The sequence below is a fragment of the Salmo salar genome, chromosome 18, assembly GCF_965601325.2.
Source record: "Salmo salar chromosome 18, fSalSal1, whole genome shotgun sequence".
NCBI lineage: Eukaryota > Metazoa > Chordata > Actinopteri > Salmoniformes > Salmonidae > Salmo > Salmo salar.
This window is the reverse complement of record NC_138308.1, coordinates 96,979,304-97,006,806: the sequence shown is the minus strand read 5'-3', so window position 1 is coordinate 97,006,806 and position 27,503 is coordinate 96,979,304. Positions and strand designations below refer to the sequence as shown.

At 42.0% G+C, this 27,503-nt stretch overlaps 2 protein-coding genes across 4 annotated transcripts; one reads left to right on the top strand and one right to left on the bottom strand.

The window, feature by feature from the left end:
• The first annotated feature begins 375 nt into the window (after positions 1–375).
• Positions 376–8,001, top strand: LOC106578175 (equistatin-like). 3 transcript variants are annotated; one of them, XR_014381507.1, is made up of 9 exons: positions 376–887; positions 1,381–1,445; positions 2,035–2,166; positions 2,532–4,573; positions 5,640–5,705; positions 5,842–5,942; positions 6,366–6,540; positions 7,223–7,331; positions 7,479–8,001. XR_014381507.1 is itself a non-coding variant. In XM_014156808.3 (5 exons), exons 2-5 carry the CDS (start codon positions 1,394–1,396, stop codon positions 2,542–2,544), a joined length of 285 nt encoding a protein of 94 aa, XP_014012283.2. In that variant the 5' UTR covers positions 739–887; positions 1,381–1,393; the 3' UTR covers positions 2,545–2,687. The 3 variants fall into 3 exon arrangements, 1 of the variants encoding a protein (XP_014012283.2); XR_014381506.1 differs by lacking the exons at positions 5,640–5,705; positions 5,842–5,942; positions 6,366–6,540 and adding an exon at positions 2,369–2,456 and having other exon boundaries at positions 727–887; positions 7,479–7,967; XM_014156808.3 differs by lacking the exons at positions 5,640–5,705; positions 5,842–5,942; positions 6,366–6,540; positions 7,223–7,331; positions 7,479–8,001 and adding an exon at positions 2,369–2,456 and having other exon boundaries at positions 739–887; positions 2,532–2,687.
• A 3,153-nt stretch (positions 8,002–11,154) lies between these two features.
• Positions 11,155–13,745, bottom strand: LOC123728776 (equistatin). The gene is made up of 5 exons (XM_045701700.2): positions 13,677–13,745; positions 12,317–12,380; positions 11,519–11,641; positions 11,334–11,429; positions 11,155–11,207 (listed from the first exon to the last, which is right to left on the bottom strand). The coding sequence occupies exons 2-4, from the start codon at positions 12,366–12,368 to the stop codon at positions 11,350–11,352; spliced, it is 255 nt and encodes an 84-aa protein (XP_045557656.1). The 5' UTR covers positions 12,369–12,380; positions 13,677–13,745; the 3' UTR covers positions 11,155–11,207; positions 11,334–11,349.
• Positions 13,746–27,503: the final 13,758 nt, after the last annotated feature.

Sequence of the window (27,503 nt, the reverse complement as noted above, 5' to 3'; positions counted from 1 at the left end):
TTCTGTGGTACAGTTGATCACCATGGCTATGAATGCTAAGAAACCAACCTTACTGAAACACATGTTATTCCTATCACTCTCTATTGGCAATGGCATACTCACAGGGAGCCTCTCAGGATCCCTCGATACTGGAGCCATCTTCCTCTACTACTCTCTTCACTGCCTATGAAGATACCTTCAAAGAAAATGACTCAAGTAAAAGCGAAAGTCACCCAGTAAAATATTACTTGAGTAAAGGTTTAAAATTATTCGGTTTTAAATATACTGAAGTATCAACATTAAATGTAATTGATCAATTATACTTAAGTATCAATGCAAAAGTATAAATCATTTCAAATTCCTTACATTAAGCAAACCAGACCGCACCATTTTCTTGTTTTTTTTAAATATAATTACGGAAAGCCAGGGGCATACTCCAACACTCATTCACAATTTACAAACAAAGCATTTGTGTTTAGTGAGTCTGACAGGTCAGAGGCAGCAGGGATGACCATGGACATTCTATTGATAAGTGCGTGAATTGGACCATTTTTCTGTCCTGCTAATCATTCAAAATGTAACGAGTACTTTTGGCTGTCAGGGAAAATGTATGGAGTAAAAAGTACATTATTTTCTTTAGGAATGTAGTTAAGTGAAAGTTGTCAAAAATATAAATATTAAGGTAAAGATACCCCCAAAAAACGACTTAAGTACTACTTTAAAGTATTTCTACTTAAGTTGTTTACACCACCAGCTAATGGCCCGACATCGGGATCTCTCGTTGGGTTAATGAGGCAACTAGTCACACCTGTGACAGGTCCTTTAAAATGAGAGGTAGAAGAGGTAGACCATAACTCACAGACAACAAAGAGAGAGACTCCCAGTGAATCCTTGGAAGAGTGTAGAAGGTGAGATTGTGTCATTATTTAATAGACTATCTGCATCTCAAATGGCACCTTAATCTTATGTGGCCCTGGTCAAATGTAGTGCACTATATAGGGTGCCATTTTGTGGAGTGACCCCCTGCATTTAAGAGCATAGCCTAATAGGTACCTTTGCAGTAAATGGGTTGTCAAAGATGGTTCACTACATAAGAAATGAGGAGCCATTTGTGAAGAATACATATTCCTGTGTGCCAGGCTTATCTATTGTATATGGTTGAAGAGCTGATACCTGAGTTTTGGCAGAAGACAATTAGCACCGTGTTGCCAATACTCGGTTCTTGGGGTCCTCAGGACTGGATTTAGGAAAGGCTGCCTTAGCAGTTGCTTAAGTGTTGTAATTAACACAGGGTTTCCTTAACCTCTCCTCTAGTTCCAACAGCCATTCCACTGACTTGGAATATTCCAGTACTATCACAGCTGATTAAAATTCTCAACTAATCCTCTCTCTCTCTCTCAGGAGACCTATCATCATGGCGACATTGACCATCATTCTGCTTGTCAGCACGGTTTTTGCTCTGGGAGGTAGGAGTTACATACCTCACGCCTGCATTTTAATAAACATTAGTGGGTGTTGCTCTGTCCTATTTCACACATGCAGGTGTGACTTGGAAATGTTTTCATAACCGGTTCTCCATGGGACACCCTCTGACACTGGAATAATCAAGGTTGTGCCTTGCTGAAGGGAACATAGATGGATATATGAACTACTGGCCTAACGGCAAGGCTACCTGCCACTCCTCTAGTTCCAGAGATGTATATCGGTGTCTAGATGCTGGACTGAGTTGTTCTGATATGATTGGTTTAATCATTCAACTGTATGTATGACTGGCTTGTCTAGCAACTATCAAGAAGTGACACTGATACAATTTACCCCCACTTTTACAGTTATACAATCACAGAAACTGAATTTTGACTGTGGGCCCTTTAAACAAGTAGCAGAATTTCCATTTTTAGCCAGGTATTCCCTAGGTTGCATCTGAAATGGAACTCTATTCCGTATAAACTACTTCTGAGTAGGGTCCCACACGGGAGGCAACCCAAGATTCCACATGCAGCCCAAGCTTCCAGAATGTTATGTCTACGTTACAATGTATGTTACCTGTGTGTCCAGATGCTATGAAACGACCCAAGACCCCTTGTGAGCGTGTTAGAGATGCTGTGATAAATGGCCCGCCTGGAGTCTACGTCCCCACGTGTGACTGCCAGGGAGAATACACCCCTGAGCAACACTGGGGATCTACAGGTTAATGCTCACCCAGTCTTGTACAGCTAACCTTGTGGGGACACACAATTCAGTCCCATTTAAAATCCTATTTCCCCTACCCTTAACACAAAAACCGTACCTTAATTCTAACCTTAACCCCCTTGGAAATAGCATTTGACCTCATGGGGACTAACAAAATAAGACTTATGCAACAGCTTTTTAACATGTCCACTTCTGGTAGGTTCCTCTTGGTGTGTTACCAGAACTGGACAAAAGATCCCGGGTACTGAGACTCCACCAGGCACTGCTTCTGTCAAATGTGCATGCAGGTACACTCATTCACTAAATGTTCATTCTTTGCAGCTTGTTCTGAGTGTTAATATTTGTTTTTTGTTTAATTATAGTGGCGCTCGCTGATGAGAGGCATTGGAACCAAGACGTTGAGAAGACTTTGCAAAAACATTGGAATTACTTTGATGCTTGTCTTTACAGTACTATGGGCGTTGATTCACATTCTATATGAATAAATCCAGAGCTAAAATTGTTGCTTCACTTTCGTTATTGTTGGTGTGATATGCTGAACCAGTCCATTTCTGGGAAATGGAAGGAATAAGGCTATGGTGACAGTATTACCACCACACCTGTGGTCATGAAGGCAGTCAATTCCATGTGACCACTTAGCTTGGAAAAGCCTAATTACCATGACTATGATGCTGCTGATGGTCATTAGTAGCCTACTATACTTGATAACTGCCTGGTACTCAGCACTTTATTGCCCTCTAATCAATGTAATTGCAAATCAACTATTGGTCACATACACGTGATTAGCAGATGTGGGTGGGCTTATAGCTAAGACGGCGCAGTAATATCTCAAAAGGAATAAATTAAGACTATGAACCTATGGAAGAGAAGTCAGAGCGGAATGGCTCAATATACAGTGTACATGTGAGATGAGGAATGGCAGATATGTAAATTTTATGGAAGTGGCCAGTGATTCCTAGTCGCTGCCTATAGGCAGCAGCCTCTAAAGTGCTAGTGATGGCTGTTTAACAGTGTGAAGGCCTTGAGAGGGTAGCTATTAAATCTCTCGGTCCTGGCTTTGATGCACCTGTACTGACTTTGCCTTCTAGATGATAGCGGGGTGAACAGGCAGTGGCTCGGGTGGTTGTCCTTGATCTTTTTGGCCTGCCGGTGACATTGGGTGCTGTAGGTTTCCTGGAGGGGGGATAGTTTGCCCCCGGTAATGCCTTGGGCAGACCGCACCACCCTCTGACGAGCGTTGGTGGCAATACAGTATGCTTTCAACTGCATCTGTAAAAAGCCACATTTCTTTAGCCACAAGGTTGACAAAGCTCTGTTGTACCTTAAACACACTGTGTGGGTGGTCCATTTCAGTTTGTCAGTGACGTGTACGCCAAGGAACTTAAAGCTTTCAACCTTCTCCCCTGCGTTCCCTTCAATGTAGATAAGGGGGTGTACCCTCTGTTTCCAGTCCACGATCATGTCCTTTTGTTGACATTGAGTGAGAGGTTGTTTTCCAGGCACCACACTCCCAGAGCCCTCCTCCCTGTAGGCTGTCTCATTGTTGGCAATCAAGCCTTTTAGTGTTGTCTGCAAACTTGATTGTGTTGGAGGCGTGCTTGGTCATGGGTGAACAGGGAGTACAGAGTGGGGCCCCAGTGTTGAGAATCAGCAGAGTGGAGGTGATGTTTCCTACCTTCACCACCTGGGGGCGGCTAGTCAGGAAGTCCAGGACCCAGTTGCACAGGGCGGGGTTCAGACCCTGGGCCTCGAGCTTACTGATGAGCTTGGAGGGTACTATGGTGTTGAATGATGAGCTATAGTCAATAAACAGCGATTAATCAGACTCATTTTCCACAACAATTTGAACCCCTTTTTGTTCCATTCTTGGACTTCACTGTTGTCCACTCATCTTTCTCGCTAACTGTACACAACATACTTTCAACTTCAAACGACACTTTTGCTTCCGCAATCTCCACCAACCTCCTCACAAAACTCGAAAGGGAGGGGTCTGACTGGATCTGTCCATAAAATAGAGAGGTGGGAGAGATAGAACTCAGTTTCAGCCAAAGGGCGAGTTAGAACTCAACTCACAGTCAGGATTTCAGAAAGTGAGATTTCAACATCTGTTCATCTAATACTGTATGTGAATGTATCCCAAATAACCCTCTATTCCCTATGAAGTGCACTACTTTTGACCAGAGCCCATAGTGAATATGTGGCCCTGCAATTGTTTTGAAGGATAATGCTAATTCCACAAACTCCCAATTACCCTCTGGACACGCCCCTCTCCTGCTAACTCACAACACCTGAACTCACTCTGCTAATCACCAATTGCTCTTCCATTCCTTTGGTATAAGCAGCTTGTTTTGTTTGGGGTTGTTCAGCATTTGTGGTGTCCCAATTCCTTTACAGGTTGGCTAAAGTAAGTTCTTGCTATTGAAACATTTATAGGGTTTTAATTTCCTGCATTGTGGCATAATATCCTGTTCATCGTAGCTTGTGTATTGTTATGGTGTAGCCCAGTATTAGACCTTTAATTTAACTATACGGGACTTGTTACAGTTTGTGAGATGAGACATGGTCCAATGATGGTACCTGCTAGCAGAATGTGTCTTACATCTATAATCTGGTAGACTGTTCTGATTGGTTGCCATTTGCACTGTTTCTCAGTGAACAAGAAACTATGAAATCCTAATTTACTTTCACCCCCCCCCCCCCCCCATCAAAACCTTAAATGGATTTCATGTTGTGCTCAGCTGTCTAGCTAATCCACCTCACCATATGGGCACCATGCTGGGCCAGATTGGAAGTAGAAGAAACATGGATGTGCAAAGCCAGTACGCAACATTGGCAGCCATATTTGGATGGGTAGTGTCTAAACTAGACTTAGGTATTGATCAGTGCTGTAAATGGTGACTTATCACCATTTACACCATAAAATTTACAGGTTGACTTATTAGGGCTGGCTCTTCAGAGTTGGGACCCATGCTGCTAGCAGGTACCTCATTGAACCATATCTAGCAAGCTGTTGCTATGGAATGTCCTTAGACCTTGCTTCATTAACTAATAGGTCTAATATTGGGCTGTGGATGTATGTTAATGTGGAGTATTCCATCCAGCACCACGTGTTATCACAGCCTTTCCTGATGGCCATTTCACCCTACCTACTGGTGTTACAAGCCACTAAGCCTTAGCTGCCAGCCTTTAATATTATGCTTTTATTTTTTGTTGGATAATAAAAGAACCAGAACCATAATGCCTGCATTCTGACAGATTTGGCAATGGCCAAAGCTGCAGGGCATTTCTACATTTGGGGTCTAGGCCTCTTACTCCTGTATGAGTGGAGAGAAATACCTGCCCAGAAATTCTCCTCAGCCCTGCTTAGGGAGTAGGTTGGCATTTAGGAAAGCAGACATATTCCTGTTCTAATCAACTGTATGTGGAAGTGAATCTGTGGTTTTGATGGCTTCAGTCTTTGTTTCTCTCAGGAGACTCCATGACCATGTTGACTAGTCTTCTGATTCTCAGTGCTGCCTTTGCTCTAGGAGATGCAAGTAAGAGTCCACTCTTCTTGACTCATTCTGTATTATTCTTGTAGCATAGGTGACTGATCTACAAATAATATTGTAGCTGTGACTTGTACATGTGTCTCCACTGGCCTTTAAAGCCACATGTAACTTCTCCTTACAGATTCATTTATTGAAGAAGACTTGTGTCCTTCTGGTTGGACCAAATATGGATCAAGCTGCTTAATGTTTGTAAAGACTACACGGAGCTGGCCTGAAGCAGAGGTATAACCCTTAGCATCTACTGTGAATTTGAATGGGAAGTGTAGTTGAAATTAGCTCTTTGACATTACCTTAATGGTAATACTTCCTTAAATGGCAACACATGACTGATGTGAAATACTGAACATCCCTTTAAGATGGGTGTTTTCTATACATTTTAAATATTTTAATGTGGAGTCGTGCCTCCTTTATTTTGGAACCCACAGGACATGGCCTGAGGCGGCGATAAACTGTTATCTTTAAGAATGTTTTAAAAGGGAATTAGTTTTGGTGATCAATATTTGGTTGAGAGTCCAGAGGACAAATTGTCAGCAATGCCCACTGACTGATGCATGAAATGTCTTTCTTCCCATCTACTGCTTGGCTGTCATTGTAGATAATTTTCTTAATTGACTTGCCTCGTTAAATAAATACTTTCTTCTCTAGCGGCACTGTGTCCCTTGGTGATAAACTGGTGTCTGTACCCAATGTTGTGAAGTACCTTGGCGCAAACCTGGCATCTGTGCACAGCTCCGAGGAGGATGAGTTTCTACAGGCGTTGGTCTTGGTCAAGACTGTTGGTTTCCCTCCTACCTGGATTGGCGGATTTTATTCTGTTAAGGTGGGACCATTAAGCACAGTGTTATATAGAGCCATTACTGCAAGGAACTCCGTTCCATCTCATATTGCTCAAGTGAAGAGCAAACCTGGATTCAAAAAATAAACGTGAGGTGTGGCATGTAGGCACCTGTAATTATTTTTCGTAGTTCTGTGTTAGTTGTTTAATGCTATTTTGTGTGGACCCCAGGAAGAGGAGCTGCTGCTTGTTAACAGCTACTGTAATGGGTTCCATACAAAATATCAAGAGTAGCCGTTAAGACCATGGGGCCAATAAAGGCAAGGCTGCTAGTTTGAATCCCAGAGCTCACTCCGTGAAATCTGATGTGCCCTTGAGCAACGCCCTTAACCTAATTGATCCTGTAAGTCCTTCTAGATGAGACTCTACTAAATTACATTTAACTGTCAACTTCAGTAGGAGGCTTTTATACACATGTGAAACGGTTCTAGTTAAGTATAAATGTGATCAATTCCAGACAGTCTTCTTGTAAACATGTGTGTGGTCTTTGAAATGCATTGGGATGATTGCGGATGTGAGGATTAGGCTCCACGTTGTTCGTTACACAAGCAACAGTCCCAGTCGGAGGGTTTTGAAGTAGTGGTAGCTTTAACTGTTTTGTTGTTTCAGGTGGTAGAGGAAGGACTACATTTAGTTTGTATTCTGAAATCCCACTTTCCCCCCTCAGGACAGGCGGTGGTTCTGGAGCGATGGCTCCGACTTTGATCACCAGAACTGGGCAAAAGGAAGGCCTGATGCTGGTGCCAGAGAGGCCTGTATTCATATCAACTTTGGAGGTACAGTAATCCCAGTATCATTCATTGATCCAGTCATCAAATTAAACTTTATTCCCAGTTCATTCAACAATTGAATCTCATGTATACTTTCCTACTGTTGTGTGTCTGTGTACAGCTGACTATTTTGGTTCTGTGTTTCATCTTCAGGTCAAAAGCGCTGGAACAATGCTTTATGTGGAAGGAGCTTGCCCTCGGTGTGCTCCCTGAGACTCCTGCCGCTTCGCCAGACTATACATTAAAAGCAGCAATGCTATTCCGTAGTGTCTGCATCCTTAATACTTCATGGTAAAGTCAAATATTGTTGCTGCTAAATGAAGTTTCAGTTACTACACAAATGTTGGAGTTGTCTGCAGCCAATAAAATGTGTACACTATTTTGTCTCATGAGTTATTGAACATGATTGATTCGTTGTAGTTAGTACCTTTTCTTACTGGTCACCTGTGGGACTCAACTCACAACCCTGGCAAGTGCCATGCTTGACTGCGCCAAGTTCTTTTGATTATAAATGTTTCTTAAGTTGTGTGTTAAAGAACTGAGAAGGTCATTAAGTGTTATGCCTGTCCTTTGTCACCACTCAGCAGTGCCTTTGACTGCTGTGCCACTCAGGTGCAGGTTCCTGGAGTATCGTTTAGGAGTTCCCCCTAGTTACAATTTGAAGAACCCCTTGTAAGTGATCCTTGGAGAGAAAATAAAATCATGAGGTGACATGCAAGTCCAAATTTTCAGTGCCAAGAACCGTAAGGTTGTTCAAAGAACTGCGGACCTTAGAACTCTAGTTAAACCCCACATTTTTATTGTACTCTGACTAGGATTCAAAAGGCACTCGCACATCTATTTGCAGGTGCATGGTTTTGAATAAGACGAGAAAGAACACCGAACACTATGCTAGTCTGACTGCTCTAAAGCTGTACGTATCGCCCTCGTCAGAGCTTTCAGTGTTCACAACCTGCACCTCTATGTAGACATTGCTCCAACCACATCCGTTCAATGCATCCAATGGGGTTGGAGTATGAGAGAAAATAAGTGTTACCCAAAAATAACTGTGCGTTTCATGAGTATTCTAATAAAGTGTGAACATAACGTGTCAAACAAGACTAAAATCACAGAGAGGACATAGACCTATCAAGTAAGTTTCCGTACAAGAATAAAACATGAGTAAACTAAAGTGGCAGCATTAATTCATGTTCACATTTAAAACATAAATAGGCATTTCATCATTAAGACCTTTTGGGAATAATGAGGGTGAAAATCCCTAAACATTCTTCAAAAGACACTATGACCCCACCATCAAAAGATAAAATGGCGGTTGTTTTGCTTTTCACACAAGCCTCACAAGACTCATCTGAAGGTAGACCAGTTTAAATAATGAAAAGACATGTACACCCATCTAATACTGGGTTGGATCCCCCCCATTGCCTCCAGAAAAGCTTGAGTTCTTCAGGGCTTGGAAACATTGCTCATTTGGTATCAAGGGACTTAACGTGTACCAGGGAAACATTACACCTCCGCCACCAGCCTGTACCGTTGACACCAGGCAGGATGTGGCCGTGGACTGATGCTGCTTAGAGATTCATCGGGCCAGGCGATGTTTTCCACTCAATTGTCCAGCTTGCATGATACCTGACATTTTCTTTCATCAACTTGCTGTTTTCGCCCTAAAGTACTGCCACTGATTGGATGTTTTTTGTTTGTCGCAACATTCCCCTTGCTGACAGGTGTATAAAATCGAGCACTCAGCCATGCAATCTCCATAGACAAACATTGGCAGTAGAATTGCCTTACAGAAGAGCTCAGTGACTTTCAATGTGGCACCGTCATAGGAAGCCACCTTTTCAACAAGTTAGTTTGTAAATGTAAGTGCTGTTATTGTGAAGTGGAAAAGTCTAGGACCAACAACGGCTCAGCCACGAAGTGGTAAGTCACACAAGCTCACAGAATTGGACCGTCGAGTGCTGAAGCGCGTAACGCCTAAGTAAAAATCGTCTGTCCTCGGTTGCAACGCTCACTACCGAGTTTAGAACAGCCCGCTAGAAGCAATGTCAGCGCAAGAACTGTTTGTCGGGAGCTTCACGAAATGGGTTTCCATGGCCGAGCAGCCGCACACAACCCTTAGATCACCATGCGCAACGGCAAGAGTCGACTGGAGCGGTGTGTATCTCACCGCAATTGGACTCTGGAGCAGTGGAAACGCGTTCTCTGGAGTGATGAGTCACGCGTCACCATCTGGCAGTCCGACGGACACATCTTGATTTGGCAGATGCCAGGAGAATGCTACCTGCCTGAATGCATAGTGCCAACTGTAAAGTTTGGTGGAGGAATAATGGTCTTCTGCTGCATACAATGACATTGTAGACGATTCTGTGCTTCCAACTTTGTGGCATCAGTTTGGGGAAGGCCCTTTCCTGTTTCAGCATGACAGTCCCCCCCCCCCCGTGCAGGTTTATACATAAATGGTTTGTCGAGATTAGTGTAGAAGAACTTGACTCAACCCCATCGAGTACTTTTGGGATGAATTGGAACGCCAACTACGAGCCAGGCCTAATTGCCTAAAATCAGTGCCCGACCTCACTAATGCTCTTGTGGCTGAATGGAAGCACGTCCCCCACAGCAATGTTCCCGACATCTAGTGCAAAGCCTTCCCAGAAGAGTGGAGGCTGTTATAGCAAAAGGGGACCAACTCCATGATTTTGGAATGAGATGTTTGACGAGCAGTTGCCCACATTGTTCTGGTCATGTGTGTTTTAGTTATAAAATAAACTAGTTAGAAAATTATAGGCTGAACATTTACTTAACCCTCTGAAGTTATTCATTTCACTTCTTGGATGTCCTGTTCATATAGGGCAATGACGTGAATAACCGATACTTTAATGCTAGCTAATACTGTACATTTGTCATTTAGCAGACACTCTTATCCAGAGCGACTTACAGTAGTGAATGCATACATTTCTTCTCATACTGGCCCCCCCGTGGGAATCGAACCCACAACAACCCTGGCGTTGCAAACACCATCCTCTACCAACTGAGCCACCATTTTCATACAAGTTACTTCCCTGCCTCCAAATATTGGCATGACGTACCCTAACCATTAATAGATCATAGTCTGGCCCTAAAAGATCAGATGGCAGCAAATGACGAAGAGCATGTCATTTATTTTACAGGATGATAGAATGCATGAAGCAAACAACGCAATGATTTAGTGAAATGTGAAGATGTAGATTCAGTAAAGGGGTCTTTCATCCCTCAGTGGCCTGGAACAATTCTTCAGCCTCAGAGTAGCATGGTTCTGATTGTGGACTCTGCTGAACTCCTGTATATATTGGAATGACATGTTGATGTCTATAGAGAATGAAAGCTGCCATATAAAGACAAATCCACAAAGGAAATACTGACAGATTTGATTCCACAGTCCAAGTCCTCCAATCAGAGTTAGGATGCTAATATTTGTAAACTCTTTCAATTGTGTTCTGTGGGTGTCACTGAGTAAGCTGATGCCCCATATCATGGACCCAAGAGCCATAGGCATTAAAAAGGCCTTGCCTGTGTAAACTAACCCCACAACCCCCTTAACGGCTGTCCAACTTTTGTCAGAGTGATTAGAGGGACAATAGAGTGCTGAGTACCAGGCTACTAATGACCATCACCAGCATCAGAGCTTGGAGAAGCCTAACTACTACATGGTCACGTGGAATTTGACTGTCTTCATGTCCTGTAACCGCCGCTGTGGTGGTAATACAGTCCTACTCCTTCCTCTATTTCCCAGAAATGGACTGGTTCAGATAAATTGTTCAGCATATCACACCAACAATAAAGTAAGTAAATACAGTTTAATCTCTGGATTCCGTCATGTATTTATTTGTATGGAATGTGAATCAGTTCCTGTAGAACAGTAAAGACAACTGTCAGTCTTCTACATCTTTAGTTCCAACACCTTTCATCTACAATTAGACACATCAAGAACCAGCTGCAAGAAGTAACATTTAGTGAATGATTATATACACACACCTTGGGGGAACAGTTGCTAGCAGTTGATAGCAGTGCCTGGTGGGGTCTCTGTACCCTGGATCTTCTGTCCGTAGCTGGTCACACACCAACAGTAACCTACCAGAAAGACATGTTGCATATACAATATATACACATTGAATTATCACATTCAAGTGAATTTCGTGTGCATGTGCGTCACTGTTAACCTGTAGAGCCCGAACATTGCTCAGGGGTGTATTGTCCATTGTCGTCACACGTGGGGACGTAGGCTCCAGGTGGGCCATGTTTAGCGGCATCTCTAGCATCCTCACAGGGTCGTATCATAGCATCTGGACACAGGTAACATACATTGTAATGTAGACATCACATTACAGGAAAATGTACGGACAGAATATACATTTCTGGAATCTTGGGTTGCGTCCCATATGGGCCCTGGTCAGAAGAAGTTCATACGGAATAGGGTTCCGTTTCAGATGCAACCTAAATATTGAAGTTCTGCTACTTGTTTAAAAGCCCTGTGCAGTCAATTCTGTTTCTGTGTTCCATATAACAGCTGATGATACTAAGACTGGAAATTGTATCAGTGTTATTTCCTGATAGTTGCTAAACAAACCTATCGTAAATCCAGTTGAATGATCAAACCATTCATATCAGTATACCTCAGTCCAGCATCTAGACGCCAATATACATCTCTGGAAGTAGAGGAGTGGCAGGTAGCCTAGCAGTTAGAGAGTTGGGCCAGTAGGTCAAGTCAGTGAGCTGACAAGTTCATATATCCGTCTATGTTCCCTTCAGCAAGGCACAACCTTCATTTCTCCAGTGTCAAGGTTGATAATGGCTGACCCCTCATAGGGTGTCCCATGGAGAACCGGTTATGAATATTAACGCATTTCCAATTCACACCTGCGTATTAATACCTACATGTGTGTGAAGTAGGACAGAGCAACACCAACTAATGTTTATATTAAAATGTGGTGAGTAGGTGTGAGCTACGTCACTCTTACCTCCCAGAGCAAAAGCTGTGCTGACAAGCAGAATGATGGTCAATATCGCCATGGTGATAGTCTCCTGAGAGAGAGACCAAGAGCGAGATTAGTTGAGCATTTTAAATCTGGAATGGCTGTGGGTACTAGAGGAGAGGTTAAGGAAACCCACTGTTACTGTCAAAACTTAATCAACTGCCAAAGCAGAATTTTCTAAACCCAGTACTGAGGACCCCAAGAACCAAGTATGGGCAACACGGTGCTACTAGTCTTCTGCCAAAACGCATGTATCATTTCTTCAACCACACAATAGATTAGCCTGGCACACAGGAATATGCATCCTTCCCAAATGGCTCCTCACTCCTTATGTAGTGAACTACCTTTGATGAGGGCCTACAATGCACTACATAGGGAATGGGAAGCATTATAGATATTGTCAGAGACTACCCATTTACTGCAAAGGTACGGATAAGTCTATGCTCTTAAATTCAGGGGGCCGCTCCACAAAATGGCACAACTATATAGTGCACTACTTTTGACAAGGGCCACATAACATTAAGGTAGAATTTGAGATGCAGATCGTCTATTAAATAACGATGCACTCTCACAAGGGATTCACTGGGTGTCTCTGAGTTACGGTCTACTTCTTCCAACAGGACCTGTCACAGGTGTGACTAGTTGCCTCATTAACCCAATGAGCGGTCCCGTTGTCGGGCCGTTAGTTAGTGGTGTAAAGAACTTATTTAAAAATACTTTAAAGTAGTACTTAAGTCATTTTTTGGGTGTCTCTTTACTATTTATATTTTTGACAACTTTCACTTTACATTATTTTCAATGAGGTACCTGCTAGCAGCATGGGTCCCACCTCTGAAGAGCCATCCATAATGCACTAGATGGTTCTAGTAAGTCACCATTTACAGCACTGATCAATAACTAAATCTAGTTTATACACTACCCATCCAAATATGGCTGCCAATGTTTTGTTCTGGCTTTGCACATCCATGTTTCCTCTACTTCCGTTCTGGCCCAGCACAGTGCCCATATGGTGAGGTGGATTGGCTAGATAACTGAGTACAACATGGAATCCATTTTTGATTTGAAAGTAAAAATAGCATTTCATCGTTTCTAGTTCACTGAGACGCAGTGCAAATGGCAACCAATCAGAACAGTCTACAGGATTATAGATGTAAGACATTCTGCTAGCAGGTAACATCATTGGATCTTGTCTCATCTCACAAGCTGTAACAATTTCCTTACACTTAAATTAAAGGTTTAATACTGGACTAGCAACACCATAACAATACACAAGTTAGGATGAACAGGATATTATGCCACAATGCAGGAAATGAAAATCAGAGCCGTTTCAATAGCAGGAACTTACTTTAGCCAACCAACAGGCCCAATAAAGGAACGGGGACACCACAAACTCTGAGCAACCCCAGACAAAACAAGCTGCTTATATACCAAAGGAATGGAAGAGGAATTGGTGATTAGCAGAGTGAGTTCAGGTGTGGTGAGTTAGCAGGAGAGGGGCGTGTCCAGAGGGTAATTGGGAGTTTGTGGAATTAGCATTATCCTTCAAAACAAGTGCAGGGCCACATATTCACTATTGGCTCTGGTCAAAAGTAGTGCACTTCATAGGCAATTGAGGGCTATTCGAGATACGGTCACATACAGTATTAGATGAACAGATGTAGAAATCTCACTTTCTGAAATCCTGCCTGTGAGTTGAGTTCTAAGTCTCCCTCCTCTCCTTTTTAAGGACCCATCCAGTCAGACCCCTCCCTCGAGTTATGTGAGGAGGTTGGTGGAGATGGCGGAAACAAAAGTGTCGTTTGAAGTTGAAAGCAGATTGAGTACAGTTAGCGAGAATTGAGTCTGATTAGTCGTTGTTTGTTGGGGTACGTGATGTCATCACATAACTATAAAAGCAAAGTGTTTTATTTTTACTTTTATTATGCCCACTGCATGCAATATTTTTTTTATATCCAAAAAAACACGTATACAAAACACAGGGCTGAAACCTGAGTACCTCGAATAAATACACGGGACAAGACTCGTAATCATCTATGCACAATACAAGCGACACAAAAGCTAACACAACAAGGCACAGGTACTCACACGACCAACTACCAATGGACATTGGAACAATAAATCAATTGAGAACAAAGGGCAAACTTATACAATTACTAATCAGGGGAGAATATGGGGACCAGGTGTGAGTAATGACAGTTCAGTTCCTAGAGGCCGGTGACGTAGAACTCCGAAACTGGTGCACAGAAAGAGCAACAGTACCGGAGGGATCCGTGACAGAGAGGTTAAGGAAACCCTGTGTTAGCTGCAAAAATGATGCAACTGGTAAGGCAGCATTTTCTCAACTCGGTCCTGGTCATCCCAGGTATCATCTCTTCAACCACAGACAATAGATTCTCCTAGCACACAGGAACATGGATGCTTCCCAAATGGCTTCTTATCCCCTATGTAGTGCACTACTTTGGACCAGGACCCACAGTGAACTAAATAGAGAATAGCTCAGGGCCACAAAGCTAATATGGACCCTTGTCTAAAGTAGCTCACTACATAGGGAATAGGAGGTCAGTTGGGACGCAGACAGGGACAGTATTAGATGAAGAGATGTAAAAATCTCACCTTCTGAAGTCTTCAGTTGTAGCTTCACTTCTTCAGAGGTCTTCACTGGGTCTCTCTCTGTCCTGCCTGTGAGTTGAGTTCTACCTCTCCCCCCTCTCCTTTTTAAGGACCCGTCCAGTCAGACTCCTCCCTCTTTTTTTCTCAATCTATCTCTCATCCTTCAAACCTCTGCATACTTTCTGTCCAGCCCAACACCTGCTGGACCTGTCCAACATCTACCGGTTTGACAGGGTTGGGGTCAATTCAAAGTGAAGGTATTCAACTTTTGTAACACATTCATGTGTTGCATATTGGGTCACAATATGGTTATGAAGATACTTAATTCTACCTAATTGAAGCTGAGGAAGATGTAGTCTGAAGTGCATTATAATGTCTTGGAAACACAATGACATTTCAGAATGAGATAAATAATGAGCAGGAAAACCTTTTGTCATCATTGTGATGTCACCAGATAGACTTTAGATGCAACTTTAACTATAAGCTCTGGAATGTTACATTCATTTTAATTAACTGCCAACCCTGCTGTCTGTCTTATTGACCTTTTGCCCCAGAATGTTGGGCATCTGATCGTAGAGCTCCAATGAATAGCAACTGTCGTCAAGTCCAACACCTTGGACAAGCTCATGTTTAAAACACATGAAATTCATTGAGATGATTACAAAAAGGTAGAGTTTTCATTGAAAAACAAATAGTTCAAAATGGCTAAATACTTACTTCTGTGATTCCTGAAATGACGTAGGACCAGCAGCATTCCTTTGTGAGGAGGAGAGAAGGTGGGAGAGGGTGAATAGCTAGCGTGCCTTTCCTTTGTGAGGGTCAAGCCTCTCTTTCACCAAACCTTGTCATCAAGGTGACTTTCTGTATTTCTGGAAGAACACGACAATGGATGAGTTATGTCCCAAATAGAACCCTGTTCCCTACATAGTGGACGAGTTGTGACCCTATTGGCCCTGGTCAAAAGAAGTGTACTATGTAGGGTATATCTTGCAATAGGATTATTGTGTAAGATGGTTCTTATTGTACCCCTGTGGCAAAATATGTTGTCTTAAAAATTTAATTTAAAAGAGTCCTACACCTTCCTTAATTTCCCAGAAATGGATGGGTTCAGATAAATTGTTCAGCATATCAAACCGACAATAAAGATGTCACGTCCTGACCAGTAAAGGGGTTATTTGTTATTGTAGTTTGGTCAGGACGTGGCAGAGGGTATTTGTTTAGAGTGTTTAGGGGTTTATTAGATTATGTGTTTATGTAGAGGGTATTGGTTTAGAGTGTTTCGGTGTTGTCGGATTGTGTGTAGGTTAGATCTAGGTGATATAGTTCTATCTGCAGTTTTGATTTGACCTTCAATTAGAGGCAGCTGTTCCTCATTGCCTCTGATTGAAGGTCCTATGTATAGGGGTAATTTAGAATGGGGTATTGTGGGTGCATAGCTTTGTGTTTAGCCTGCAATCCTGTTTGTCCATACGTTTTTTTTGTAAAAATGAGCACTCAACCCACTGGTCCACTATCTACGACGGTCGTGATAAAATGGACAGTTTAATCTCTGGATTTCTTCATTTATTTTTATGGAATGTGAATCAGTTCCTGTAGTACAATAAAGACAACTGTCAGTCTTTTCAACATCTTCTTTCCAACGGTTTTCATCTACGCTCACATCTACAATTACAGACAGAAACAGCATTCAGAATCTGCTGTAAAGAATTAACATTTAGTGAATGAGTGAATGTGTGTGTGTACTTAGGTGAAACAGTTGATCTTGGTGGAGTATTAGTACCCTGGATCTTCTGTCCAGTAGCGGTCACACACCAACAGTAACCTACCAGAAATGGACATGTTAAAAACATGTTACATATAAACTCAGCAAAAAAAGAAACGTCCTCTCACTGTCAAATGCGTTTATTTTCAGCAAACTCAACATGTGTAAATATTTGTATGAACATAAGATTCAACAACAGAGACATAAACGGAACAAGTTCCACAGACATGTGATTAGCAGAAATGGAATAATGTGTCCCTGAACAAAGGGGGGGGGGGGGGTCAAAATCAAAAGAAACAGTCAGTATCTGGTGTGGCCACCAGCTGCATTAAGAAATGCAGTGCATCTCCTCCTCATGGACTGCACCAGATTTGCTCGTTCTTGCTGTGAGATGTTACCCCACTCTTCCACCAAAGCACTCGCAAGATTCCGGACATTTCTGGGGGGAATGGCCCTAGCCCTCACCCTCCGATCCAACAGGTCCCAGACGTGCTCAATAGGATTGAGACCCGGCTCTTCGCTGGCCATGGCAGAATACTGACATGTGATTGTATCCCAAATAGCCCTCTATTCCCTATGAAATTCACTACTTTTGACCAGAGCCCATAGTGAATATGTTGCCCTGGACAAATGTAGTGCACTTGTTTTAAAGGCTAATGCTAATTCCACAAACTCCCAATTACCCTCTGGACACGCCCCTCTCCTGCTAACTCACCACACCTGAACTCACTCTGCTAATCACCAATTCCTCTTCCGTTCTTCTGGTATAAAAGCAGCTTGTTCTACCTGGGTTTGTTCTGCATTTGTGCTGTCCCAGTTCCTTTACTGGTATTGTTGTTGGTTGGCTAAAGTACGTTCCTGCTATTGAAACATTTAAAGGGTTTTAATTTCCTGCATAGTGGCATAATATCCTGTTCATCCTAGCTTGTGTAGCGTTATGGTGTTGCTAGCCCAGTATTAGACCTTAAATTTAACCCCTACTCAACAGCCAGTGGAATCCCGTGGCGCGTTATTCAAATACCTTAGAAATGCTATTACTTCAATTACTCAAACATATGACTATTTTACAGCATTTTAAAGACAAGACTCTCGTTAATCTAACCACACTGTCCGATTTCAAAAAGGCTTTACGACAAAAGCTAAACATTAGATTATGTCAGCAGAGTACCCAGCCAGAAATAATCAGACACCCATTTTTCAAGCTAGCATATCAAATCAAATGTATTTATATAGCCCTTCGTACATCAGCTGATATCTCAAAGTGCTGTACAGAAACCCAGCCTAAAACCCCAAACAGCAAGCAAAGCATGTGAAAGAAGCACGGTGGCTAGGAAAAACTCCCTAGGAAAACCTCCCTAGAAAGGCCAAAAACCTAGGAAGAAACCTAGAGAGGAACCAGGCTATGAGGGGTGGCCAGTCCTCTTCTGGCTGTGCAGGGTGGATATTATAACAGAACATGGTCAAGATGTTAAAATGTTAAAATGTTCATAAATGACCAGCATGGTCAAATAATAATAATCATAGTAGTTGTCGAGGGTGCAACAAGCACGTCCGGTGAACAGGTCAGGGTTCCATAGCATATTTAAATTCACACAGGACACCGGATAAGACAAGAGAAATACTCCAGATGTAACAGACTGACCCTAGCCCCCCCGACACATAAACTACTGCAGCATAAATACTGGAGGCTGAGACAGGAGGGATCAGAAGACACTGTGGCCCCATCCGATTATACCCCAGGACAGGGCCAAACAGGCAGGATATAACCCCACCCACTTTGCCAAAGCACAGCCCCCACACCACTAGAGGGATGTCTCCAACCACCAACTTACCGTCCTAAGACAAGGCCGAGTATAGCCCACAACAATCACCGCCATGGCACAACCCAAGGGGGGGCGCCAACCCAGACAGGAAGACCACGTCAGTGACTCAACCCACTCAAGTGACGCACCCCTCCCATGGACGGCATGGAAGAACACCAGTAAGCCAGTGACTCAGCCCCTGTAAAAGGGTTAGAGGCAGAGAATCCCAGTGGAAAGAGGGGAACCGGCAAGGCAGAGACAGCAAGGGCGGTTCGTTGCTCCAGCCTTTCCGTTCACCTTCACACCCCTGGGCCAGACTATACTTAATTAATCATAGGACCTACTGAAGAGATAAGTCTTCAGTAAAGACTTAAAGGTTGAGACTGAGTCTGCGTCTCTCACATTAGGCAGACCATTCCATAAAAATGGAGCTCTATAGGAGAAAGCCCTACCTCCAGCCGTTTGCTTAGAAATTCTAGGGACAATTAGGAGGCCTGCGTCTTGTGACCGTAGCGTACGTGTAGGTATGTACGGCAGGACCAAATCGGAAAGATAGGTAGGAGCAAGCCCATGTAATGCTTTGTAGGTTAGCAGTAAAACCTTGAAATCAGCCCTTGCCTTAACAGGAAGGGAGGCTAGCACTGGAGTAATATGATCACATTTTTGGGTTCTAGTCAGGATTCTAGCAGCCGTATTTAGCACTAACTGAAGTTTGTTTAGTGCTTTATCCGGGTAGCCGGAAAGTAGAGCATTGCAGTAGCCCAGCCTAGAAGTAACAAAAGCATGGATCAATTTTTCTGCGTCATTTTTGGACAGAAAGTTTCTGATTTTTGCAATATTACGTAGATGGAAAAAAGCTGTCCTTTTAACAGTCTTGATATGTTCTTCAAAAGAGAGATCAGGGTCCAGAGTAACGCCGAGGTCCTTCACAGTTTTATTTGAGATGACTGTACAACCATCCAGATTAATTGTCAGATTCAACAGAAGATCTCTTTGTTTCTTGGGACCTAGAACAAGCATCTCTGTTTTGTCCGAGTTTAAAAGTAGAAAGTTTGCAGCCATCCACTTCTTTATGTCTGAAACACAGGCTTCTAGCGAGGGCAATTTTGGGGCTTCACCATGTTTCATTGAAATGTACAGCTGTGTGTCGTCCGCATAGCAGTGAAATTTAACATTATGTTTTCGAATGACATCCCCTAGAGGTAAAATATATAGTGAAAACAATAGTGGTCCTAAAACGGAACCTTGAGGAACACCGAAATTTACAATTGATTTGTCAGAGGACAAACCATTCACAGAGACAAACTGATATCTTTCCGACAGATAAGATCTAAACCAGGCCAGAACTTGTCCATGTAGACCAATTTGGGTTTCCAATCTCTCCAAAAGAATGTGGTGATCGATGGTATCAAAAGCGGCACTAAGATCTAGGAGCACGAGGACAGATGCAGAGCCTCGGTCTGACGTCATTAAAAAGTCATTTACCACCTTCACAAGTGCAGCCTCAGTGCTATGATGGGGCCTAAAACCAGACTGAAGCGTTTCATATACATTGTTTGTCTTCACGAAGGCATTGAGTTGCTGTGCAACAGCTTTTTCTAAAATTTTTGAGAGGAATGGAAGATTCGATATAGGCCGATAGTTTTTTATAATTTCTGGATCAAGATTCGGCTTTTTCAAGAGAGGCTTTATTACTGCCACTTTTAGTGAGCTTGGTACACATCCGGTGGATAGAGAGCCGTTTATTATGTTCAACATAGGGGGGCCAAGCACAGGAAGCAGCTCTTTCAGTAGTTTAGTTGGAATAGGGTCCAGTATGCAGCTTGAGGGTTTGGAGGCCATGATTATTTTCATCATTGTGTCAAGAGATATAGTACTAAAACACTTTAGTATCTCCCTTGATCCTAGGTCCTGGCAGAGTTGTGTAGACTCAGGACAATGGAGCTTTGGAGTAATACCCAGATTTAAAGAGGAGTCTGTAATTTGCTTTCTAATGATTATGATCTTTTCCTCAAAGAAGTTCATACATTTATTACTGCTGAAGTGAAAGCCATCCTCCATTTGCGAAGGCTGCTTTTTAGTTAGCTTTGCGACAGTATCAAAAAGAAATTTCGAATTGTTCTTATTTTCCTCAATTAAGTTGGAAAAATAGGATGATCGAGCAGCAGTGAGGGCTCTTCGATACTGCACGGTACTGTCTTTCCAAGCTAGTCGGAAGACTTCCAGTTTGGTGTGGCGCCATTTCCGTTCCAATTTTCTGGAAGCTTGTTTCAGACCTCGTGTATTTTCTGTATACCAGGGAGCTAGTTTCTTATGACAGATGTTTCTAGTTTTTAGGGGTGCAACTGCATCTAGGGTATTGCGCAAGGTTAAATTGAGTTCCTCGGTTAGGTGGTTAACTGATTTTTGTCCTCTGACGTCCTTGGGTAGGCAGAGGCAGTCTGGAAGGGCATCAAGGAATCTTTGGGTTGTCTGAGAATTTATAGCACGACTTTTAACCTGTTAGGGCTAGGGGGCAGCATTGACACGGCTGGATAAAAAACATACCCGATTTAATCTGGTTACCACTCCTACCCAGTAACTAGAATATGCATATACTTATTACATATGGATAGAAAACACCCTAAATTTTCTAAAACTGTTTGAATGGTGTCTGTGAGTATAACAGAACTCAAATGGCAGGTCAAAACCTGAGAGATTCCTTTACAGGAAGTGGCCTGTCTGACCATTTGTTGAACTTCTTTTCCATCTCTATCATTTACTAAGGATCTCTGCTCTAACGTGACACTTCCCACGTCGTCCATAGGCGCTCAGAGCCCGGGAAAAAACAGAATGTCGTCATTCCAGCCCCAGGCTGAAACACATTATCGCCTTTCTCAAGTGGCCGATCAAGGGACACTGGGCTTATGCTCGTGACCCCGACCGCCCCCGCCTTTGGGATTTTTTCCTCTGTTTGCCGAAAAGGAGATTCCCTGTCGGAATATTATCGCTTTTCTACGAGAAAAATGTCGTAAAAATTGATTTTAAACAGCGGTTGACATGCTTCGAAGTACGGTAATGGAATACTTAGAATTTTATTGTCACGAATTGCGCCATGCGCGTGACACTTCTTTACTATTTCGGATAGTGTCTGGAACGCACGAACAAAACGCCGCTATTCGGATATAACGATGGATTATTTTGGACCAAACCAACATTTGTTATTGAAGTAGCAGTTCTGGGTGTGCATTCTGACGAAGACAACAAAAGGTAATCAAACTTTTATAATAGTAAATATGATTATGGTGAGTGCTAAACTTGCCGGGTGTCTGAATAGCGAGCCCGTGATGCCTGGGCTATGTACTTAGAATATTGCAAAATGTGCTTTCACCAAAAAGCTATTTTAAAATCGGACATATCGAGTGCATAGAGGAGGTCTGTATCTATAATTCTTAAAATAATTGTTATGCTTTTTGTGAACGTTTATCGTGAGTAATTTAGTAAAATGTTAGCGAATTCCCCGGGAGTTTGCGGGGGGTATGCTAGTTCTGAACGTCACATGCTAATGTAAAAAGCTGGTTTTTGATATAAATATGAACTTGATTGAACAAAACATGCATGTATTGTATAACATAATGTCCTAGGGTTGTCATCTGATGAAGATCATCAAAGGTGAGTGCTGCATTTAGCTGTCTTCTGGGTTTTGGTGACATTATATGCTGGCTTGAAAAATGGGTGTCTGATTATTTCTGGCTTGGTACTCTGCTGACATAATCTAATGTTTTGCTTTCGTTGTAAAGCCTTTTTGAAATCGGACAGTGTGGTTAGATTAACGAGAGTCTTGTCTTTAACCTCTATGGGCTAAACAAGCCTGTTCTATGTTCACGTATAAAACCCCCACCCTGATTTTCTTTCATCAGACCAGGCCTCCACTCCATGACGAGTTGGCCAATAGTTTTGACCATCCAATTCCTCTACTGAAAGTTAAATAGCTGTAAAATAGTCATATGTTTGAGAAATTGAAGTAATAGGATTTTTAAGGTTTTGAAAATCACGCCACAGGCTGCCAGTGGCTGTTACGTAGGTGGGACGAATTCGTCCAGCCTAGCCCAGAGAGGTTATCAAATGCCTTTTCAAAATCCGCTATAAATACCATTCCTGGCTTATTATATGTTTCATGATGTTCTATTATTTCTAATAGTTGTCGTATATTATCTCCAATGTATCGTCCATGTAAAAAACCTGTCTGATCAGGATGAACAATACCTGGTAAAACCCTTTTAATTCTGAGTGCTATGCATTTTGCTAGTATTTTTGCATCACAACATTGAAGTGTAAGGGGCCTCCAGTTTTTTAGATAGACTGGGTCTTTATATTTGCCATCTGGCTCTTGTTTTAATAACAGAGAAATCAGACCTTCCTGCTGAGTACCCAGCAGACTACCATTTCTGTAGGAGAAGCTAAAACAATCTAACAATGGAGCTTTTAGTATATCAAGAAATACCTGATATACCTCTACCGGTATGCCATCAAGCCCTGGGGTTTTTCCAGACTGAAAGGATTTAATAGTCTCAAAAAGTTATTCCTCTGTAATTTGGCCTTCACACTGATCTTTCTGTACATTTGTTAATTTTCCATTTGTTATATTATTTGGAAAGAATTCCTTACCATAATCTTCATTCAGTGGGAAAGGATGAGACGGAAAAGTGAACATCTGCCTAAAATAATTAGCTTCCTCTTTTAAAAGATAATTCGGAGAATCATAGATGACTCTGTCTTCAGTAACGAGTTTCTGCAAATTATTTTTGTTAGGGTTCCTGTATTGGAGAATCAGGAAGAATTTGGTGCATTTTTCTCCATATTCCATCCACTTTGCTTTATTTTTTTAATAGATTACATTAGATAGTTCTTGAATAAGTTCCTCAAGTTCTTTATGTTTTTCCTCTAACTTATTTTGTATCTTTGCAGTATCATTTTTATTGCTATCTACCTGTACTATTAGTTCATGGATTTCCCTTGTTAGGTCTTGTCTCTTTAGAAACGTTTTTTTTTTTTATGGGTTGTGGTCCCCAGCATCAAAATATGGGTGGTCCCCAGTCCCCCTGGCCGTGCTTCTGCTCCATTTTCAACTGTTCTACCTGAGGCTATGGAGCCTTGACCTGTTCACCGGACATGCTACCTGTCCCAGACCTGCTGTTTTCAACTCTCTAGAGACAGCAGGAGGGATAGAGATACTCTGAATGATCGGCTATGAAAAGCCAACTGACATTTACTGACTTGTTGACCTGTCACACCCTCAACAACCACTGTGATTATTATTATTTGACCCTGCTGGTCATCTATGAACATTTGAACATCTTGGCCATGTTCTGTTATAATCTCCACCCGGCACAGCCAGAAGAGGACTGGCCACCCCTCATAGCCTGGTTCCTCTCTAGGTTTCTTCCTTGGTTCTGGCCTTTCTAGGGAGTTTTTCCTATCCACCGTGCTTCTACAACTGCATTGCTTGCTGTTTGGGGTTTTAGACTGGGTTTCTGTACATCACTTTGTGACATCAGCTGATGTAAGAAGGGCTTTATAAATACATTTGATTGATTTGATTGATTGCAATTGACGCACAATCCAGCTATGCTCTGAAGACGCAAGTCTACACGGGCTGAGATGCAAGTTTACGTGGACTGAGTTATAATGTGTGGGCTGTTGTCTGTTCTGGAGAGTGAATTCATTACATTTTGTGACACAACAAACAGGGGATGGTATAAAAGAATGGGGAAATGGATAGAAGAAAAACAGAAAACAAAAATTGCCTTACCAACTAACCATACACACATTAAAACATCACCACTATTCCACTACCTGACCCTGTCTGACCATAGACCCATTAAAACCTCACTCCTATTCCACTACCTGAACCTATCTGATGATAGACCCATTAACTTTTATAGGGTAGCTGGGACGTTCGCATCCCACCCTAGTCAACAGCCAGTGGAATCGCGTGGCGCGAAATACAAATACCTCAAAAATGCTATAACTTCAATTTCTCAAACATATAACTATGTTACACCATTTTAAAGACAAGACTCTCGTTAATCTAACCACATTGTCCGATTTCAAAAGGGCTTTACAGCGAAAGCAAAACATTAGATTATGTCAGGAGAGTACCCTGCCAAAAATAATCACACAGCCATTTTCAAAGCAAGCATATATGTCACAAAAACCCAAACCACAGCTAAATGCAGCACTAACCTTTGATGATCTTCATCAGATGACACTCCTAGGACATTATGTTATACAATACATGCATGTTTTGTTCAATCAAGTTCATATTTATATAAAAAAACAGCTTTTTACATTAGCATGTGTTGTTCAGAACTAGCATACCCACCGAAAACTTCCAGTGAATTGACTAAATTACTCACGATAAACGTTGACAAAATACATAACAATTATTTTACGAATTATAGATCCAGAACTCCTTTATGCAATCACGGTGTCCGATTTTAAAATAGATTTTCAACGAAAGCACATTTTGCAATATTCTGAGTACATAGCTCGGCCATCACGGCTAGCTATTTTGACACCCACCAAGTTTGGGGCTCACTTAACTCTGAATTACTATTAGAAAAATTGGATTACCTTTGCTGTTCTTCATCAGAATGCACTCCCAGGACTTCTACTTCAACAACAAATGTTGTTTTGGTTCCAAATAATCCATAGTTATATTCAAATAGCTCCGTTTTGTTCGTGCGTTCAGGTCACTATTCCATTACCGTACTTAGAAGCATGTCAAACGCTGTTTAAAATCAATTTTTATGCTATTTTTCTCATAAAATAGCGATAATATTCCAACCGGGCAACGTTGTATTCATTCAAAGGCTGAAAGAAAAAAATGGAGTAGTCTTGTGAATGCGCATCCCAGTCTCACTGTCCCCAGGCTGACCACTTACAAATTCTGCTGCTGTTCTTTGCCCAGCGACAGCAGACACCTCATTCCACTTTCTGGCGGCTTTAGAGAGCCAATGGAAGTCTTAGAAAATGTCATGTTACAGCACAGATGCTGTATTTTCGATAGAGATGCAACAGAAGGACAACAAATTGTCAGACAGGGCGCTTCCTGTATGGAATCTTCTCAGGTTTTGGCCTGCCATATGAGTTTAGTTATACTCACAGACACCATTCAAACAGTTTTAGAAACTTTAGAGTGTATTCTATCCAAATCTACTAATTATATGCATATTCTCGTTTCTGGGGAAGAGTAGTTACCAGTTTAAATCGGGTACATTTTTTATCCGGCCGTGCAAATACTGCCCCCTAGCCCAAACAGGTTAAAACCTCCCACAATTCCACTACTTGACCCTTTCTGATCCTAGACCCATTAAAACCTCACCACTATTCCACTACATGACCCTATCTGATCCTAGACCCATTATAACCTCACCACTATTACACTAATTGGCCCTATCTTATCCTAGACCCATTAAAACAGTACCACTCTTCCACTACATAACCCATTCTGATCCTAGACCCATTAATTAAAACCTCACCACTATTCCACTACATTACCCTTTCTGATCCTAGACCCATTAAAACCTCACCACTATTCCACTACTTTGCCCAATCTGATCCTACAGCAGGCCGGCAGCCTGGGAGAACGGGACACTATCGTTCATCACACCTTGTAACTGTTCTGCTGTAAAATCTCATAACCCTTGGAGTTCTCTGCAGTTGCCACCACAACATCAATTTTCTGTGATTTATGTTCCATTTCTGTGGTACAGTTGATAACCATGGCTATGAATGCTAAGAAACGAACCTTACTGAAACACGTGTTATTCCTTTCACTCTCTGTTGGCAACGGCATACTCACAGGGGGCCTCTCAGGATCCCTCGATACTGGAGCCATCTTCCTCTACTACTCTCTTCACTGCCTATGAAGATACCTTCAGAGAAAATGACTCAAGTAAAAGTGAAAGTCACCCAGTAAAATATTACTTGAGTGAAGGTTTAAAATTATTTGGTTTTAAATATACTGAAGAATCAACATTAAATGTAATTGATCAAATATACTTGTATCAAAGCAAAAGTATAAATCATTTCAAATTCCTTACATTAAGCAAACCAGACGGCACCATTTTCACGTTTTTTATATATAATTACGGACAGCCAGGGGCATACTCCTACACTCAGTCACAATTTACAAACAAAGCATTTGTGTTTAGTGAGTCTGCCAGGTCAGAGGCAGCAGGGATGACAAGGGACGTTCTCTTGATAAGTGCGTGAATTGGACCATTTTCCTGTTCTGCTAATCATTCAAAATGTAACGAGTACTTTTGTGTGTCAGGGAAAATGTATGGAGTAAAAAAGTACATTATTTTCTTTAGGACTGTAGTGAAGTGAAAGTTGTCAAAAACATAAATAGTACAGTAAAGATACCCCAAAAAAACGAATTAGTAGTACTTTAAAGTATTTTTACTTAAGTTGTTTACACCACTAACCAATGGCAGACATCAGGATCTCTCGTTGGGTTAATGAGGCAACTAGTCACACCTGTGACAGATCCTTTAAAAGGAGAGGTAGAAGAGGTAGACCATAACTATCAGACAACAAAGAGAGAGACTCACAGTGAATCCCTTGGAAGAGTGCAGAAGGTGAGATTGTGTCATTATTTAATAGACTATCTGCATCTCAAATGGCACCTTAATCTTATGTGGCCCTGGTCAAATGTAGTGCACTATATAGGGTGCCATCTTGTGGAGTGACCCCCCCCCCCCCCTGCATTTAAGAGCATAGACTAATAGTTACCTTTGCAGTAAATGGGTAGTCTCTGACTAGATCTAGGCTGCTTCCCAATCCCTATGTAGTGCATTATGGGCCCTCGTCAAAGATGGTTCACTACATAAGAAATCAGGAGCCATTTGTGAAGAATACATATTCCTGTGTGCAAGGCTTATCTAATGTATGTGGTTGAAGAGCTGATACCTGAGTTTTGGCAGAAGACTAGTAGCACCGTGTTGCCAAT

Coding starts and splice junctions, on each gene's coding strand:
- LOC106578175 (XM_014156808.3), top strand. CDS start 1,394: ATGGCGACATTGACCATCATTCTGCTTGTCAGCACGGTTTTTGCTCTG. Junction 1,446..2,034: donor CACGGTTTTTGCTCTGGGAG/GTAGGAGTTACA, acceptor CTGTGTGTCCAG/ATGCTATGAAACGACCCAAG. Junction 2,167..2,368: donor GCAACACTGGGGATCTACAG/GTTAATGCTCAC, acceptor CACTTCTGGTAG/GTTCCTCTTGGTGTGTTACC.
- LOC123728776 (XM_045701700.2), bottom strand. CDS start 12,368: ATGGCGATATTGACCATCATTCTGCTTGTCAGCACAGCTTTTGCTCTG. Junction 11,642..12,316: donor CACAGCTTTTGCTCTGGGAG/GTAAGAGTGACG, acceptor ACCTGTGTCCAG/ATGCTATGATACGACCCTGT. Junction 11,430..11,518: donor GCAATGTTCGGGCTCTACAG/GTTAACAGTGAC, acceptor TCTTTCTGGTAG/GTTACTGTTGGTGTGTGACC.